General features: G+C 34.9%; 1 protein-coding gene across 1 annotated transcript; it reads right to left on the bottom strand.

Moving 5' to 3' along the window:
* Positions 1-1,699: 1,699 nt before the first annotated feature.
* On the bottom strand, positions 1,700-17,941 carry LOC124866050 (meprin A subunit beta-like). The gene is made up of 17 exons (XM_047361680.1): positions 17,902-17,941; positions 17,715-17,791; positions 16,995-17,013; positions 16,869-16,895; positions 16,755-16,780; positions 16,567-16,651; positions 14,005-14,122; positions 13,118-13,296; positions 10,321-10,539; positions 9,657-9,818; positions 8,397-8,627; positions 7,793-8,245; positions 7,530-7,697; positions 7,024-7,129; positions 6,873-6,917; positions 3,829-3,870; positions 1,700-2,189 (listed from the first exon to the last, which is right to left on the bottom strand). Exons 2-17 carry the CDS (start codon positions 17,781-17,783, stop codon positions 2,111-2,113), a joined length of 2,028 nt encoding a protein of 675 aa, XP_047217636.1. The 5' UTR covers positions 17,784-17,791; positions 17,902-17,941; the 3' UTR covers positions 1,700-2,110.
* Positions 17,942-18,798: the final 857 nt, after the last annotated feature.

Genomic DNA, 18,798 nt, shown 5'->3' with positions numbered 1-18,798 from the left:
CCACGGACTAAGCTCACTGGATATCCCGGAAACCTACTTCAAGCATCCATAGACTAACCTACCTTGGATACTACCCTCTTCAGTTTCCTTTGGTCTCGTGCTCCCAGACTCCACATCTCTCTTTACACCTGGCGGTTCAATCATCTCCTCCAGTAAGCGTTTCATATAACTTTACTATAATAACCAACCCATCACTCCATACTTACCTGTTCTCCCCTTGTCAGTGCAGTTGGTGATCTACTGGTCCTGGTTCTCTCGCTACTACTCATTCCTGTGAAAATAAACTCTTAAACATCTGTAATCTTCTCCTCAGTGTATTTCTGCATGTGGGTCAGATCCAATCAGGGCCATTGTCCTGTTGAAAAATAAATGATGGTCCAACTAAACGCAAACTAGATGGAATAGCATACTGCTGCAAGATGCTGTGGTAGCCATGCTGATTCAGTATGCCTTCAATTTTCACTATAAACAAATTAAAGCTTCCTTGCACATGTTGGCTTGTACGATTGACATAAACAAGCCCTGTTTAATACTCATATCTATAATTTTAAATGCCAGATGGGAATCCTATAGAAATGGAAAGTACAAGATACTGTCTGTTCCAGGGTTTCATCTAAGTAATCTGGTCTTCAGGTTCTAAAATTATATAAATCCAACTACAAGTGTGGAAAACTAACACAAAAATATGTAAAACTCTGAAATTTAATGGGTTGCACTTTTTTATTTATATATTTATAATTAGGTCAAGGTACCATTAGGCCAAATGAAAAACAGATATTTGTCTAATTATATTGAAATGAGTTTTTCTTTTAAAACTTATTTTAAATTTTTAACAAAATGCAAATCTGTTATTCAAAACGGACAGAACGGTTAGCTTTAAGAATACTCTCTATACTCAAAATAAGTTAATTTGACCATTTAGTTAGCGATCAATTTTAACAAAATACATAAAATATTAGATTGTATTATGTCCAATGACACAGTCAAATCTCAAATTTGAATGACAAAAATGTAAGACATTTGAAGTTTTGGTGGATCTGTATTTATTTAATTCATATATAATTCATATATATTAATTTGCAACAACTTTGTGTCAAGTGAAAGATCACACATATCTGATTTAAAAGTGTCCTTTACCATTTGGCCACCAAGCACCCATGTTTAAATATATTAGCGTACAGGTTAATGTATGTGCAAAAGAGAAAATGTTTAATTTTCAAACAGAATATTATGGGCTTGATTCAGAAATTCAAGAGCATTGTATAGGTGTATCTATAACTGTGAAAACCAAACCATACTTCAGACAGGTTTTGCAATAGCCTACAATAATCTGCAGACACATGTTGAATAAATAATATGTCCCATCACCAAGCACTGTTTAATAAGAGCCAGAGTTTTAAGGATTATATGCTGATTTTTTTTTAAAAGTGGACAGCTTTCCAGTTTGTTGTTACACAATAAACTCACACCAGAACAAATTATCAACTGCAGTTTTTTTCTGTCATTACAACAAGTTTATGCATACACTTCTGGTCAAAAGCTTTAGAAACACTTTCTCACTTCATGGGTCTCTTTATTTTCATGACTATTTACTTTGTAGATTCTCACCAAAGGCAACAAAACTATGAATGAACACACATGGAATAATATAGTAAAATAACTCATTTTTATATTTTAGATTCTTCAAAATAGACACCCTTTGCTTTGATTACTTCTTTGCTCTCTTGGCATTCTCTCCATGAGCTTCATGAGGTGGTGACCTGAAATAGTTTTCCAGAGAGTCTTGAAAGAACTTCTCAGAGGTTAATTAAAAGATCCCCAAAGAATAATATTTTAGTCATCACAGCAAAGGGTGGCTACTTTAAGGAATGTAAAATATAAAACATATTTAAAGTTCTTTTACAATTTCTCATTTGCATAACTCCACGTGTTCATTCATGGCTTTGATGCCTTCAGGGAGAATCTATGTACAATGTAAGTTGTCATAAACATATAGAAAACCGGTATATGATAAAGGGGTTCTAAAACTTTTGACTGGTAGTGTTTCTGAGAGATTTCTAATAGTTTTGCTGCCTATACAGAGACAGAAGATGTATATGGGAGGCATACATCATTGCAACAGAAGGATCAATGCCAGCAGGACAGTGAGGATGGGAGAGGCCACCATACCAGGACAGAAGCAAAAAATGCTACAAGAGAAAAGAAAACAGGCTGTGTCAATTAAGTCATCACTTATCAAGAATTAATTATTAAAGCAATTAATACAATTAAGTTATTTAATTAGGAGTATGAGTAAGTTCTGACATTTTGTAAAGAACATTTTTCATCATGGAAAGGGTCTGTTAATGGTGTACGTTTTCTGCCACCAGCAGATTGGGTTTCAAATGACTATATCACCTATGTCCACACGTTTATGAACAAAGCGGTAAGTTTCTGAAGTATAAAAACAACCTTTTCTCTAAATGTTGTCTGAACTCAATTAACTAGAACCACATTGAGGTTTAGAATAATTCTAATTATCCAGAGGTTACTTTAAAATGGGAACAAAATGCTAACATTTGACTAGCACTAAAGCAAACCACTGAAATCATGAAAAGGCAGGATTATGACTTGAGTTTACTGAAGACTAAAGCTGTGTGTGTCCAGTCAGATTTATCTTTAGAAACAAGAAATAAAGCTGTTTGTGATTTACTTGAACTGTTACCCTGTAAAACATTTCCTGTGTGGACACCATCTAAGTCGTACATGGTGGTCTTTGTCACAGTTTTAACCCCTAATTAAAACATTTGGCATAAAACAGTTTTAGGTGATTTTGAGCTTAGTGGCACAAAGGTTCAGTGTTAAACTCAATCTTTATATGTTCAGCAGGAATTTAGAACAACTGTAGTAGATGGAAATAGATCTGCAGGTACTGATTTATATTATGGTTAAAAAATAGGATATTTTAGTTTTTATTAGCATCTTACAATTTAGTTTTTAGACTTTATTTCAACAACAATTTCAATTATTGTACACCATATCTTTTTGCAGCTTATTGTTGTTATCTATGGCAAAATACCTATAGCTACAACATAAATTGTCATGTCTGTAAAGTATATTATCATTAGAGCTGTAATCTTTGGCTGACTTCATAAAACTGGTCAAATCTTAGTCTTTGGTTTCAGATGAACACAATGTTCCTTAATAGATTTAATCATCTACGTACACATGTTGAGATACATTTATCTTGTGAATAAATTGATAATTCTAAATACAATGGGCAACTTATCTATTTCATTTGTAGGTGTGATTGATTAAGCAAAAACAAATGGAAACCGAGGAGGAACATTTTGCATCACACCCAATCATGCAGCTTTACGAAAATAGACCTGTACTCATCCAGTCCATTTCCACTCCTTTATTTTTGTCAGAGAATGTAGCTAAATTCGTATGTAAAGTCTCTGAAAGTTTTCCACAGCTAAAACAACCCCAGCATCCTTAGCTCTGAAAGATGCTAAACTTGTCATCTTACTTGCCTTCTCATAGGTTGGCTATAGAGAAAATAATTAGCCTGAATTAAAAAATATATATAAAAAATCTGTAGTTTTCCAAAAATTTAGTTTTTTAGCTGCAGATCATATGAATCACATATGCTGCATGATTTAGTTATTATGATGGTAATACAATTCAAAGTAACTCCAAATGTTTTCTATGTATTTGAAATAACTGGACTCTTGATTATGTATACTAACAGTAGCAGTGCTTTATTTATTTTTACTATGCTCTGCATATAGATGCATTTGAAGTTTGAGAAATTTTCAGACAACTAGTCATCAAATATGGTAATACCTGTTGTCTGTAGTAGGTGGTGGATGCACGGTAGATGGATTCCTGTAAAATTATAACCACAAATTTAGGGACAAACATAAATAAAAATTACATGATTAATGTTAAATACCTTATATAGCATTTGAAATGTCGTTGTCTCATTTAATTAGACCAACCTTTTCTTGGTTTAGGTCAGCCAGAATTACCAAAATTATCTGTATTTTCCAAATCCCAGAATACTGAGGGAGATAACATTTTAGACAATACATTGTATTTATTGTGGTAATTATATTTATTGATGTTACTAACTACTAATTGGTTTAAAGTTGGCATTATCACTTCTAAATATCACACAGGTATTTCACTGGAATCATGTTGATGTTTATGTCCATGATGTACTTAATTTGAGCTGCAGTTTGCACTTCTGTTAAATGATGAATTAGCATCAGCTACATTTCTAACATTTTCACTCAACAGGCTTTATTACATTTATGCCTACATTTCAGCACAATAATGTTGTGGCAGTCCATTTGCATTACATAAATAAAATGTCAACAAAGTAAGACAGCACAAATTTTGACTTTATAATAATGCTGACTACATTATTAATGGTGCGTTGCATTTGTACTTTGAAGTTGGAACGTCCCACTTCCAAGTTGAAAATTTTAACTGGAATACCCGACAAAGTAAGAATGATGAGTCGGAAAGCCAGAGCAACAGGGACGTACCCAACTTCTGCATTCAGGATGGCTGTTTCTCGAACAAACAGTGGAAAACTTTCTTACTGCAACTGTTTTAGTGTGACTACAACCTGTTCTGTATTTTGTAAAATGTAGTCAGTCATACATGAACTTCTTTTTACTGTTTATTAGACATGAGAATTCAACGACGTTTGTGTGCATGAAATACAATGTTAAACAGTGTTTATTGTCAATATTATTGATGTAAGACTGCTGTTACAGTTGCTAGCGATACAAATGAAAACAAGCAGGAAATTGAAACGCTACAACTCGGAGATGACGTAAACTTGTTATTATTTGGGGTTGTTTGGTTTCTGGTTTTTTTCTTATTTGTTTCTCACAGTTTTTGAATCATGCTTCTGTTTATTATTTTCCTGGTCATGCTTTAGTTTTTGTCTTCTTGTTCATGTTTTTTCAAGTTTGGTTTTTGGATCTGGTTATGCTTTAGTTTAATGTTTTTCTAGTTTCTGTTAGTTTGTACTCATGAGTCTCTGTTTTGCTCCAGCCACATTTTGTTCTGTCTGTCAATTATCTTTATTTGGTTCACCTGCTCCAAGCTAATCTGTCTCCTTACTCCACCTGGTACACACTCCATATATACACACCTGTTCAGTTATTCATCACCGAAACATTTTCAAATCACGCTCATGTCTAGTTTTCTGGATCATGCTCATGTCCTGTTTTTCATGCCAAGCTTGTCTTGCCAGCCTGCCTATGTCTGTTTTTGCCCGTCTTGCCTGCCCGTTTATTGTTTTGGTTCCTGCCTCCTCCTGTGAGTGAGTTTTTGTTATTAAATCCTTTTTTCACTTACCGTCATGCTGCCTGCTAGTCTGCATTCTGGGGACCTCCATTTTGTAAGTCCTGACAAAACTCTGACCTCCCAGTTTTGACTTCCAGAGTTAATGGAACGCACCGCACCATAAGACCTCATAGATGTCACACAGTCACTGCCTCCTTTTCTATTCGCAAATGTTAGTAGTTACCAAGTCATTTCTACAACTCTCTCCTTACTGTTTTCACTCTGTCTCTTCTCTTTATCTATTTTATGTAAAAAATAAATATTTAATTTGGCATGCAATGCACATTTGGTAGCATCTGCCTGTAGATTGTTCAATTTTTTCCATCACAGATTATGACTTTACTTAACAGATGACGAGAGAGAATTTGGCCACTACAAACATCCTCTTAGTGTTTATACATTTGCTTGAGGCGCAATTGAGATGCTGTCGTTCTTTTAAACAGCAGATGGCACTGCAGGTATAATTATATGGTAGCAGAAGGGTCTAGAGAGGAAGTGCACTCCTAATACTACTCTAACTACAAAGCTTGGTCTCATTAGTGTAACTCTTTAGCAGTTTTTCCAAGTCTATCAAATATTTAGGAATAATGCTCTCTGTGTTTGTATCGAACCATGCATATAGTTGTAAAAACAGACAGGGTTTCAGTCGTCCTCCCAAAAAAATCGCTTGCACGAGTGAACAATGAGCCTAAGCATACCTCCAACTTAGTAACAAAGCAACTTGAGGACAAAAAAGTCAATGTTTTGGAATCCCAACCCTCTGATCTCAGTCCTATACAGGATTTGTTGTGATTTGTATGTGAACTTCAGAAGTTTAAGAAAGTAAAAAAAAAAAACATAGCAAATAGAAATAATTGTAACCTGCATATATTGTTAGTGACGTGGTTTTACAACATACTGCTCAATATTATTGGATAGCTACAAAAAGAACAGGAACACAATGAATAAATGTGTGGTGTCTCAGTAGGTTGATCTATGGTAGATGAGATTCTGCAAAAATCTGTGTTATATAAATAAACTGAACCGAATTGATTTAGGGCTGCACGGTGATGCAGTTGGTAGCACTGTTGCCTTGCAGCAAGAAGGTCCTGGGTTCAATTCCCAGCCAGGGGTCTTTCTGCATGGAGTTTGCATGTTCTACCTGTGCATGTGTGGGTTCTCACTGGGTACTCTGGCTTCCTCCCACAGTCCAAAGACATGCCAGTTAGGTTAATTGGTCTCTCTAAATTGCCCTTAGGTGTATGAATGAGTGTGTGCTTGGTTGTTTGTGTGTTGCCCTGAGATGGACTGGTGACCTGTCCAGGGTGTACCCTGCCTCTTGCCCATAGGCTGCTGGAGATAGGCACCAGCTCCCCTGTGACCCACTATGGAATAAGTGGTAGAAAATGATTGACTGAATTGATTTAAACTAACATGATGGGCATGTAGTACCTGATACACCACCAAAAATGGGGGAATCAGGATATATCATATTTTTACAATGCGTTTAGCTTGACAAAATAAAGTGCAATCAGATGTGTGAATACCTGTCATCTGGTGTTGTAGAAGGTGGAGTGCTGGTTGGGGACACTCTGTGAAAGTCACAGCATTATTCGACAAAACACTCTGAAATCTGGCAGCATTTCTAAATCAAACTTGTCAGACTTAAGTTATTATTATTTTGACAGTGTGTATTACCGTGCTGAGCATGGACTTTCATCCAGAGTTGGGCGAGGATTTGTTATGCTCGCTGGTCTTAACTTTGGACATGGTAGACTGGATCCATTTATTAGTGGGTTGAGATCTATCAAAGGACAAAAATGTCAGTAAGAAAAAAAATACAATGTCTGTGGAATTTTTCAATCTTTTCAGCTAATTCCCACTTTCCCTATACTCCCACCTTGTGAACGACGAAAGGTAGAGAGCCAAAAAGCAAAGAGTTGCATGTCAGAGTTGTTAACATGTTAACATGTGAGTGGTAATTTAGTTGTCCCAGGATAATCTGATCATGCACTTTGATCATTAACTTTACATAGTCATTTCCCTTCCCTTTAAAACCGCTAATGAAGTTGGCAAAAATTTTCTTCTGAGAGTAAAAAATATTAATTTATATATCAGAAAATGTGACGTTTTTTCATTCTTTGTATCCCCATGAACTGAGAAAGTTATTATGAACATTATCATTAATAAAACATTTAACCTACCTTCAAAGGTAGACATGAAAATGGCACTACCTCCTTTTAGGAATTGTCTGGATTTCAATTCTTGGTTTGCAAAATAGAACCCAAAGAGAATCCCACCATAGACTAACTCATCTTTCTCATAAAAACGTCCGACTCCAGTCTCCCTAGGACTGCTCCAGTAAGAGACACCTGTTATATGGTACAAACATGAAGTAAGAAAAAATATTCCTTTTTTTTGTACCCAGAAAGTTCCTTTGAAATGTCAGTATTTTTTATAAACATACCACTTTCGGTCACATGAGATTCTTTAGTAGTGAAAGCAATTTGCTTTGACATTTGCAGTTGCTTGTTAGGGGTTTGATCCAGCAACTGGAAAATAATTTGTCTTTGTAGGCAAGGCCACTGCAGTTGGTTGTCAAATTCACCAGACAAGAGCTGCACAAAAATTCCAATAAATGGTTTTACAAGGTAAGCAGCTACACGGTACGCATAGCCATCTTTTGAGTACTGTTGTGGACTGTATATTAGAGTTCCAGGGCTGCTTGTGTTTAAAAGATTCTCGAAGTCATCAATCTGCAAGACAACATGTGGACACTCTGTCTCTGAGAGATTGATGTCATCAACTGAGTAGCCTCCTGTAGAGCTTCCTGCTCCTTTCCGAACTTCAAACACCACCTGAAAGTGCTTGGTGGCATTTAATGAAACATGGTGGAGCTTCCAATGAGACGTTGGTGGACCTGGAGTAAGGGATTTTGATTTACTACATTGCACAATTTTGAATATTATAATATGCAAAAGGGAAAATGAATGTAGTCAAACAACAGACAGGTATGGAAAAGATAAAACAAAAAGTTCTGTTTTTTTTTTTTATATATAATAAAGCGTTACCAGTAATCTGTGCCATGAGGCGGAGAGTTCCTGTTGTGTCCTGTTCATCTTGAAACTCTCTGATCCAGATATTAAGTTCATCTGACTCATTTCCACTGTGGAAATAGTAGAACTGCAGACACTGGACATTACATGCCCTGTTAGGCTTCACTACCTCAGTTTCCAGTTTGATTGAATCTCCCTCTTGACCTGATGCTGTGCTCGCATGGATGAAGTACCCTGCTTGTTGACCTGCATGGATGTTGTCCAAAATAAAGTTTTTTGGTGGAGCCTTACCTCAAATTACAATTAACTTACATAAAACAACAACAAAAAGGAAATTAAACTGAAACTAACACACATTTAACATTTTTAAGGTACTTTAAAAGTCTCACTTCAGATGACATGGGTAATACCTGTATGTTAGAGATTTTCTTTTGCAGAAAATATTTGCCAAGGTTGTTTTTTCCATTTTTAATATTCTCTCATAAACAATACGATCCATGACATGCATACAATACATACACAGGTTTTTTGTCAAAAACGTTTGATTGGTGATATGCAGAGCAACATAGACATCATTATGAGATGACATCAAGAGGAAATGCTCTCCATAAAATGTGTGGCATGAACAGATGTCTGAAACTTGATTGAATTTGCTAAAATGTCCACAGTTCACAAATTCATAAGCAGGACTTTCAACATTGGCATTTATTATTTTATACTCAATTGGAAAATTCTTCCAGGTAAAATCCCAGCTAGGCTTTACTAACATGAATGCTCTAAATGTATATTAATTTGTTGTCGCCTTCTATTGGATATATCATCATTGAACTGTATTAGCTTGATTCACATCAGCATATGTTTTTAGGATGTAGAGCTGCTGTCACTATGTTTATCTTGCCATAGCTAAAAAAACAACAACTTTACATTAGTCTAAACATGAATAATTAAATGTGTTCTTGAAACATTATATCCTATCATGTCTATATATATTCTGTGTGTCCCTTTTGATCTGTTTTGTACAGCATGTGTGTATTAGGCTGAAGGGAATTGTTCTGATGGAACTACATCAGAACAAAGTAAGTTACTTTTGCTGTGACATCAGAGGCATTTTATTTTATTTATTTATTTATTGAAATCATCCATTAAATTACAAAGAAACTAATTACATTTTTGTAGGGACTGACTAAGAAAGGTCAGGGAAAAATATTGCTTAAATTTGCAAATCATAGGATTGTATTAATCATTATGCCATAAGACAATATAAAGTAAGTTTACCATTATCTTCACTTCCACTTGGTAGATTGGTATGGTCAGAGCTTGGACCCCCATGAACTTGTGTAACCACTTCCCAGTCATTCTCACCCCGTGAACAGCGGCTCATCTGGCACATTGTTCCATCAGAAAAGCCGCAGTAAAACTTAAAGGCGATAGATGCATCTGTAAAAGCAAAAGGTCATGTATCTTAATTCAACATGTTGGTTTTAATGCAATATTTTCATGAAATTCTGGAAATTTTATTGCAGTTAAGTAAAGATTATGAAAACAGACAGTCATTTTAAGGGTTGTTCAAATACTAATTTGAAATGAAAAATTGTGGATAGCATTAAAGCAAATATAGGATCAGATATAGGGGTTAAAGTGTTTAAATAATTGGTCACCTTTTGCTTCATAAGGTTAAACTGTAAATTTAGACCAATAGTCTAAAAAGTACAAATAAAAAAGTAGGACATCAACAAGCATTTAAGTAAATCCTGAGTGACTAAATAAGCTCTAAACGAAAACAAACTAATTAGTTATTAATCAACGGTTAGATGTGGAAAAGTTTAATTTTCATGGTAAAAAATAATACTTTCCTTTGGACAGTGATAGATTGTAAATGCACTAGTTTTGGTAACTTTAAAAATTGCTTTAAATTGTTCAACAATGTGTAAGAACTCACTGCAGTTGTAGAGAAGGTTCAGCTCCTGAGCATCACTAGGGCTCATTTCAAGCCTTTGACCAATCACATCCTGGAATTTAGGGTCTTTGGTAATAATTGTTGAGCCCTCGCCATTGCTGAATGCATCCTTGCCATAGTGCATCACTGACATGTAGTCATATGGGACTCCATGGGTAGTGCTCTCATCACTTGCAACCTTTCTGAAATTATGCTGTTGAACTAGTTGACACAAATAATATTTCACTTTAAAAAATGGACTGAGAAGAGTTTGTTAAATGTAGGACAAAACATGGCTGGAAGAAAACAGAAGTCAAAGAACACAGTTCAATCCTGTAAGACTCATGATGAAAGGACACATAGGTGGCAATTAGATAAGTTTTTTAGAAATATTTATTTCTTTGGCGCTCGGACCCCAGAGGAAGACACGAACGCTGAGAATGACATGAACTTGAATGAGCTACTTATGAATAGAATTAGAGATGTCTTCCTTCTTGGGATCCGACTGGTGGTGGAGTGGAGGCCTGAGGAGGTAGGAAAATCAGGAGAAGCTAGGAAGCCAGATGGTGGAGATGGGGAGGAGGAGGGTCGCAGCTGAGCTTGAAGAGCAAGGAAGTCCGTAAGTGAAGGTCTTTAAAGCGGAGCCTTGGATGGTGATTGGCTGAAGAGGAAATGCGCAATCAATGCTGATTGGCTGGAGTGGGGACACATGGTGGAGTCATTGTATGGAGCAGAGGAGGGAGTGAGTCTTCCAGGTTGAATTTTCATCAAAACTCCTTTTTAACCAAGGAAAAATCTTACAGAACATAAAATAAAATCCATCATTGTTGGGGTCATCCATTTTGGTCGCACATTTTGACATACGCAGCTCAACAGATGTCGCAGCTCTGATGTCACCGAGAGTTAAAACTGGCCGAGGGGGAGAGTTTCGTTCTCATTTCCTGCGTGTCTCACAGGACAGCGCATCGGAGGCGCATATCTGGAGAGACAAAAGCTCGCAGGCGAACTTTTGCTCCACACGGCCATTCCCAGAAGAGCTTGAAAGCTGGAAATCTGTCTGATACTAAAAGGTCAGCAGGTTTATTCGCCGATCGAAGACCGCGCTGACACCCGGCACAGGTGAAAATCCACAGAGGGTTTATTTCCAATGAGACGAGTTTCCTCTTTGTGATTAAGTCGACTAACGGTTTTAATTTTCCCGTCCTGGACGGATGAGAAGTTACCGTTTTTTTTTTCTTGATTTGATTACGGACGCGTGATCCCCCCCTCCCCTCATTTTCCGTCAGACCTGACCCATCCTCAACCGGTGGAGAGAAGAAAGTAATTTTGTTCTTTTTATATTAAACCGGATAGGTGCATTTAGAGGTCTGGGCAGGATGAGGCAGTTAAGGTGATTTAGGATCACCAGTAGTTATTCTAAGGTATTAACTTGTTGCATGCAATACTGATCGAAGTGTTTTATGCTGAGCTGTGTTTTGATTTGCTGCGCAAGCGCTGCTGAATCGTGCGTGGTCTGATCCCAAATCTGCCAGGAGTAAGAAGTTGGACTTTTAAAGGTTTTTCATTCAAAGCAACTGCGGTCTGTACCTCGTGGTCTGACCACTCTTGTTCCAGTTTTATTGCTGGAGATTTTCCACTTAATTCCCGCCTCAGAGTTTGAGACCCTTTGTTCGAGATTTTGTGAGATCAGCTGGTTGTGGCTAAGAGCACCCAGCTCACTATTTTATCAGCTGATCACTGCAATCTTGACATCAGCACGCCAGGAGGACTTATCTTTCCATTTAACCCAAATTACACATTTAGTCCATAAAACTGTTGGTTTGATCTTCATAGACACTAAATGCACATATATTTTTTCTTTTATTATTATTGTTAGGTAGTCATTTTTATTCCCTTTGTGTAGAATAGTGCTTGTTAGTTAGGTGAAGGTTTTGGACCAGAATAATGGTATATCAGGATTATTTGGCTTCAATAAATCTTCATATATATAATTAAGAGAAGCGTTTGTGTTTATTTCGTGCAAGAGTGATTTATCTGTTAAAACAAGGTCGAAGATCCTCCACCTTCAGTGAAGTGGTTGAATAAACAGTGACAGTTTGTGGTTTTGATTAATAATTTGTAATTATTAAAGAGCTTTGAGCCCATAATCACAACACCAGAGGACATCTCTGATTTCTATTCGTAAGTAATGATTTTTGGTTAAGAAATTAGTTGTTGTTTTTTTCAAATTATGATTTTAAATTAGAATTCTTGATAAATATGAATAAATCAATAATCATAACCCTTACATCATGAACAGAATACAAGAATTATTAAGGAACTAAATCTGAGGAATGAACTAATGCACCACCTCGAAAACAATCGCGTTAACAGGAAAAACCCAAAATAAAACTCAAAGTCCTTCAAATAATTACATTTTATCTCCAATTTCAGTGTAATTCATAGTGTAAAAAGAAATCAGAAAAATACCAACTGTCATTTCAGGTTGTTTTTAAACTCTTGATAATTTCTAGGCATAACAATGTAACAGAAAAGTACCAGATATAAAATCTCTGAGAATATGACACATTCGGAAATCTGTTGGTGGTCCCTTTCTGAAGGTGATCAGAATTTTTAATTCTTGAATAGGCCTGGATGTTCTCTTGATTTGTTGTACACTGCGCATGTTTAACAGGAACCAAACTTTTGTCCTAGTTTGACTAAGTGGTTGATATACTTGTGTACCTCATAAAGTTTGGAAACAAAAGTATAATAAATATGTTTTATTAATTTGAAGAAAACCTAATAATGTATGTTCTACCTGTTATGATGTTGGGAAGTACAATCTGCACATAATCGTCTCTGTCATATCTAGACTGTTCATGGTAGAAACCAAGAGCATGAAGAAGCTCATGTTCAACAGTGGCAAGGTCATCACAGCCTTCTCCAATAGAGAGATTCTGTCCTTTGCTGAATACTCGGCCAATATATGACCAACACCTAGAAAAAATATACCAATCAGAGATTTGTGCATCAAAACCTTTCAGTATATATATACTGTGTATAGTTTTGAAAGTTAAGTGTCAATAAAAGAGTCAATAAAAACGTTCATGATCTATTGACATATCTGATCCTACACTGTCAAAATCAAATATTTTGAACTATTCTACTATAGCAGAATATTAGCCTTAAAGTGCTTTAAAAGAAACTATGCCTGAATAGCAAAAACAAAAAACATTTTTATTTGTCTTTTCACAACAAACAATAACTGAATTACAGGTCTATGGATATATCTGACAGACAAAAATAATGGAAAATGAAGAATGCAACAATATACAAACCAGGACAATATTTCATGTAGAAACTGCACACAATAATAATTATTTTCTGCTTTCAAAAGTAAATGTCTTCATAATCTGATAGATGCACAAAGCATCTGGGTCTTATACATGGAATGAAAGATTTGAGAGAAAATTTGATTTCAGAGTCTGAAAAATGTTTCTGTAAACTCCAAACTATGAAAATGTTTTAGTACCAACAATAATTCAGAACCTCATGTTGCTATGAAGAGTTGAGTTGAAATATCTTAATAATCCTGCATAACTTGCTTTGCTGAGTCCTCACAATGTATTTAACAGCATTGGTTGGTTGTTCTGATCAGTACATTTTGATTAACGTAAGAAACAGAAGAAAACATAAAGAACCTACCCGTCTAACTTTTGAATGTTGATGTAATGATCCTCAGAGTCCAAGGGTTTGAAATCGATGCATGACTTCACTCTGAACTGGTCAAAAGCTCTCATGATAACTCCTTTACTATTCAGGTCTTTAATTTAAAAATCAATTTCAAAGCAGTGAAACAGAGAACACATGACATATAGTATAATTATTTTCTGCATATTGCTCTAAGAGTCAAATCATAATTTTTTATGGTCAAAAAATGGTTTTTAACTTAATAACTTGCTGTTGGCTTTTTACATTACATAAATCTTTTGTCAACATGTTCTTTTATATTGATATTGACTGAGTTGCACACCTATGAGGGACCGAAAATGACAAAATGAAAAGTAAATATGTAAATAAATAAATACACATATAAATAAATAAATACACATATAAATGTACAAATAAATAAATAAATACATAAATAAATATATACACATATAAATGTATAAATAAATAAATATAAGAAGAAATAAATACACATATAAATATATAAATGCATACATGAATAAATATAAAAAATAAATAAATACACATATAAATGTATTTATTTATCTATTTATTCATTTATTTTATCCTTTTTGTGTATTTATACATTTATGTATTTATTCATTCCTTTATTTATACATTTTTCATTTATACATTTATTTATTTATACATTAATTTATTTATACTTTTATTTATTTATTCCTACATTTATTTCTGTATTTCAACATTTCCACATTTATTTATTTCTGCTTTTCTGTCTCCGTATGTTAATGACGTGGGTGGTTCTAACATTTGTCTTCAGCACCATTAGTCAGAATTGTGTGTATGATCCTGCTGCTACTGCCTAGACTCCGGTACCAAAGTTCTTTTGGTAGGCACGACGGACGGTTCTCTTACAGCCATTGCCAATAATTTAAGGTCATTGGCAAATGATATTGACCAAAATGACTACCTCCATTTTCGTTTTGCACAGGTCATGGAGGATTTCAATCAGCTCCAAGCTGAGATGGATGTGGAGGTTGACTCCACTATATTGGACATTCTGGAGGAAGTTGGCCGCCAACTTACTTCGGTAAAGTTAGAAAGATATTCACAGATTCGGCTTTTCCGGATCAATAACTCATCAGCGGAACATTGCCTCTAGAAAACCAACACCTCTACAATCACAGCAAGGCAGACAGTCAGCTACAATCGTATTTTCCTCAAAACGAGCCTAACACCGCGCTGGGAGACTTGCATTGGCCTCTATGCAGAGCTCACTGCTCCTCAAATGCTCAGGGACCGTCTGCAAATTGCAACACCAGAAAAATATGATGGAGAAATATTCAATAAAGTCGCCAAGAAGAGGTGTATTGTCATTAAAATCATTGTATGTGTATGTGATGTCACGTTTTTCAAACTACATTTCTTGGATTGGAAATTAATACTTAAAAAAAATTAGAATTTCCCAAAGACTATAGCCTAAATAGCCAAATATTCAGTAAAATATGCATAAAATGGTCAATAACTTCACTATAGCATGTTGTAGTGCCAACAAACTCATAGCACACATAGATCACCTCATCTTGAATCTTTTGAATAAACATAACATTGCCTTTATTGATGCAGACTTGCTTATACTGATAATAACTCTGTATTACAACCAAATAATATTAAACTTTTCCTTTACTGTTTGCAGTGTGTCACAACCTGAGATTGAACACCATTACATGAGCACACAAAAAAGTCTTACAGCTTGTTCATGCAATATGACATAAAATAAAATCATAATGAATAATAAAAATCCCAATATTAAAGAAGCCCTTACAGCTGTACACAAAATCCTGTTCACCTGAATACCATTTTCTGTCTTGTTTTTGCATTATGAGGGAGACTGCAGTGGGAATTGCCTGTGGTTTTCAGTTTTTTGTTTGTTAAAAACGTTTGACACATCCAATAAATTTCTTTCCACTTCACGATTGTGTCCCACTTGTAGATTCTTGACAAAAAAAGAACCACCCACCTCATTAACATACGGAGACAGAAAAGCAGAAATAAATAAATGTGGAAATGTAAAAATACCGAAATAAATGTAGGAATAAATAAATAAAAGTAGAAATAAATGAATGTATGAATAAATAAATGTATACATGAACAAATGTAGAAATAAATGAAAGAATAAATAAATACATAAATGTATAAATGCACAAAAAGGAGAAAATAAATGAATAAATAAATAAATAAATACATTTATATGTGTCTTCATTTATTTATATATTTATTCATTTATGCATTTATATATTTATATGTGTATTTATTTATTTATACATTTATATGTGTATTTGTTCCTCTAATATTTATTTATTTATACATTTAAATGTGTATTTATTTATTTATATGTGTATTTATTTATTTAAATATTTATTTTTCATTTTGTCATTTTTGGTCCCTCATACACACCCTCTTTTTAGAAGTAAACATTTACAATGCAACTACTTCCTTAAGATATACAACCACTAAAATACCACAACCCAAAACTGTGGTTTGAATAAATGTAAATTTATTTTATTAAACAAATACCCAGGCTTTTATCCAGGAAGTAGGGAACAGGGGATGTCCACAGACCATTTCCAGGTAGAATGCTGCTCCTTTGAATGTTTAGAGGCTGAACAAAATGTGCATGAGACATACCCATATAATACAACACATCCATAGATAAATGTACAATTAATTACCCCCTGATTATTTGCTAGTAGTTCTAAACTTACCTCACGAATATCATCAAGTGTTAAATCTAAGATTAGGGCATAAAGTTAGTGCTTTTAGAAAATAAATTATTTTATCAAAGGCCTATTTAAAAGAATAAAGAAATGTAACTTTACCCTCTTTGGTGTTGCTTTTTCCAGCATCTAGAAATGACACAACAATCTTCTTGCTAAGTTCACATTACCTCACAAAAATGACAAAAGATTTACAGACAAAAATGAACACAAATTTATAGAACTTACCAACTATCTCTACCTCTACCTGGATGAAAACATTATAAAAAAAACATAAAATAAAAAGGGTTAACATACAGTCATGGTAAAAAAAAAAAAAAAAGTGTTCTCCCTTAATATATGAGAGGTTTATGTATCATGAAAGTATTAGGTAATAGTTTTTTGTTCACTTTTTTCATCTTGACTAAGGATATGATAAAATTGGTAATGCTTCTGTAAACTTGAACTACGTTCACTGTTCACTGGAACAAAGTTCCACTAATGTGCAGACGTAAACCAAAAATCCATGCTGACTGAAAGTAATCTTTCTGAGAGACACAATGAAGTCTCCCCATACTGCATTTCTGGTTAGTCAATATAAATTGGTTCTAATGTGTACAAACTGGCAATGTGGAGGACATGACAGACTATAAATAATTTTGAATAACTGACATACATTTGAATATTTTAAGATGTTCTCCCAACTTAATAAGTTATGCTTTTGTAGTTTTGTTTAGTGGTAAAACCGTAATAGGTTACCTAGTGCTTTTGTTTACACTGAATTTCTAATGAATTTGGTTTAGTTCTGTTACTATGTGAGTTGCTGATGAACAGTAGCTGATAAGTAACATGACCATACCATCCATTTACTTTTACCTGACTTCACATAATACAGTGGTTTAATGTTAAAATAAATATGTTATTTGCATAATACTTTGAAAGACAACAGTCAAGAACAAAATTACTTACTGTAGGTAGTGAAAGTGCTGATGAAACTGCCAAGTTCACCATAACTAAAAAGTAGCCTTTCAGTCTCATGGTAGATCCTGGAATAAATATTAAATCATGGATTTAGTGAAGAAATAACAACTTAATTTAAATGTCCAAAAAGTCAACAAAGTCTATTGATTTAAATGTAAAGTCATTCATTTTCTACCTGTCCTAGAGGAGTCAATCACTCTAATTACCACCTTCAGTCTGAATAATATTCTAAACCAAGTGAGGAGTGTTTTTAAAACTATCAACTACAGCAACAAAGTAGGATCAGTTTTAGACCAACAGTCATTGCTGGTTTGAGGTATGTCTGGTATGAATTCTTGGATTCCCAGATAGAAATGTCTTTGTCATTGTCATGTTGCGTGATTTCCTTGTTTTTAAAAATGTGTGAGAACACTCAGCATGAGCCAATGTTGCTGAGTTTGATTGACAGTTTGATTTAAAACATGTGCATCTTTTTGGTCTAACACCAATCAAGGTGTACCTTTAGCGTTGAACAGACAGATTAGTTGGAATTTTTGTTTGATAGATAACTGTCATGTCCTGCCAGTTAGTGGACCTTTGTGTTAGTGTTTTTGTTTTCCTGTTTATCCAGGCTATTAGATTTCTTCGGTTTAGTTTTCAGTCCCTAGATTCATGTCTGTTTCATGTCTCAGTCTCCTCTCACTTGTTCCACTCCTGTGCCATGTTTCTGCTGATTACCTGCCTCCCTGTTCATTGGTCCATACTCCACCTTCCCTCAGTTTATAAGCTTTCTGGTTTTGATTGTTCCCTTCTGGTTCCTCCTGAATTCTTCTGCCAACTACCCTGTTTGTAACCTGTTCTTATTTCCTGGCTCCGCATTTGACTTCCATGTTTTACAAGGAACTTACAAAACTCTGGTTTTGTAAGTTCACAACTTCATTCATTCATTCATTCATTCATCTTCTATGCCGCTTATTCCATAGAGGGTCACGGGAGGCTGGTGCCTATCTCCAGCAGTCTACGGGCAAGAGGCAGGGTACACCGTGGAAAGGTTGCCAATCCATCGCAGGGCAACACAGAGACATACAGGACA

The sequence above is a fragment of the Girardinichthys multiradiatus genome, chromosome 3 (assembly GCF_021462225.1).
Source record: "Girardinichthys multiradiatus isolate DD_20200921_A chromosome 3, DD_fGirMul_XY1, whole genome shotgun sequence".
NCBI classification, from domain to species: Eukaryota; Metazoa; Chordata; class Actinopteri; order Cyprinodontiformes; family Goodeidae; genus Girardinichthys; species Girardinichthys multiradiatus.
The sequence above is the reverse complement of the archived record's forward strand: the minus strand, read 5'-3'. Positions and strand labels throughout refer to the sequence as shown.

Excerpts from the sequence above, each read along its gene's own strand:
- LOC124866050 (XM_047361680.1), bottom strand. The coding sequence starts at position 17,783 with ATGAGACTGAAAGGCTACTTTTTAGTTATGGTGAACTTGGCAGTTTCA. Across the intron at positions 16,781-16,868 it reads AAAAAGCAACACCAAAGAGG|ATTTAACACTTGATGATATT; the intron begins GTAAAGTTACAT and ends CCCTAATCTTAG. Across the intron at positions 3,871-6,872 it reads TCTACAACACCAGATGACAG|GAATCCATCTACCGTGCATC; the intron begins GTATTCACACAT and ends ATAATTTTACAG.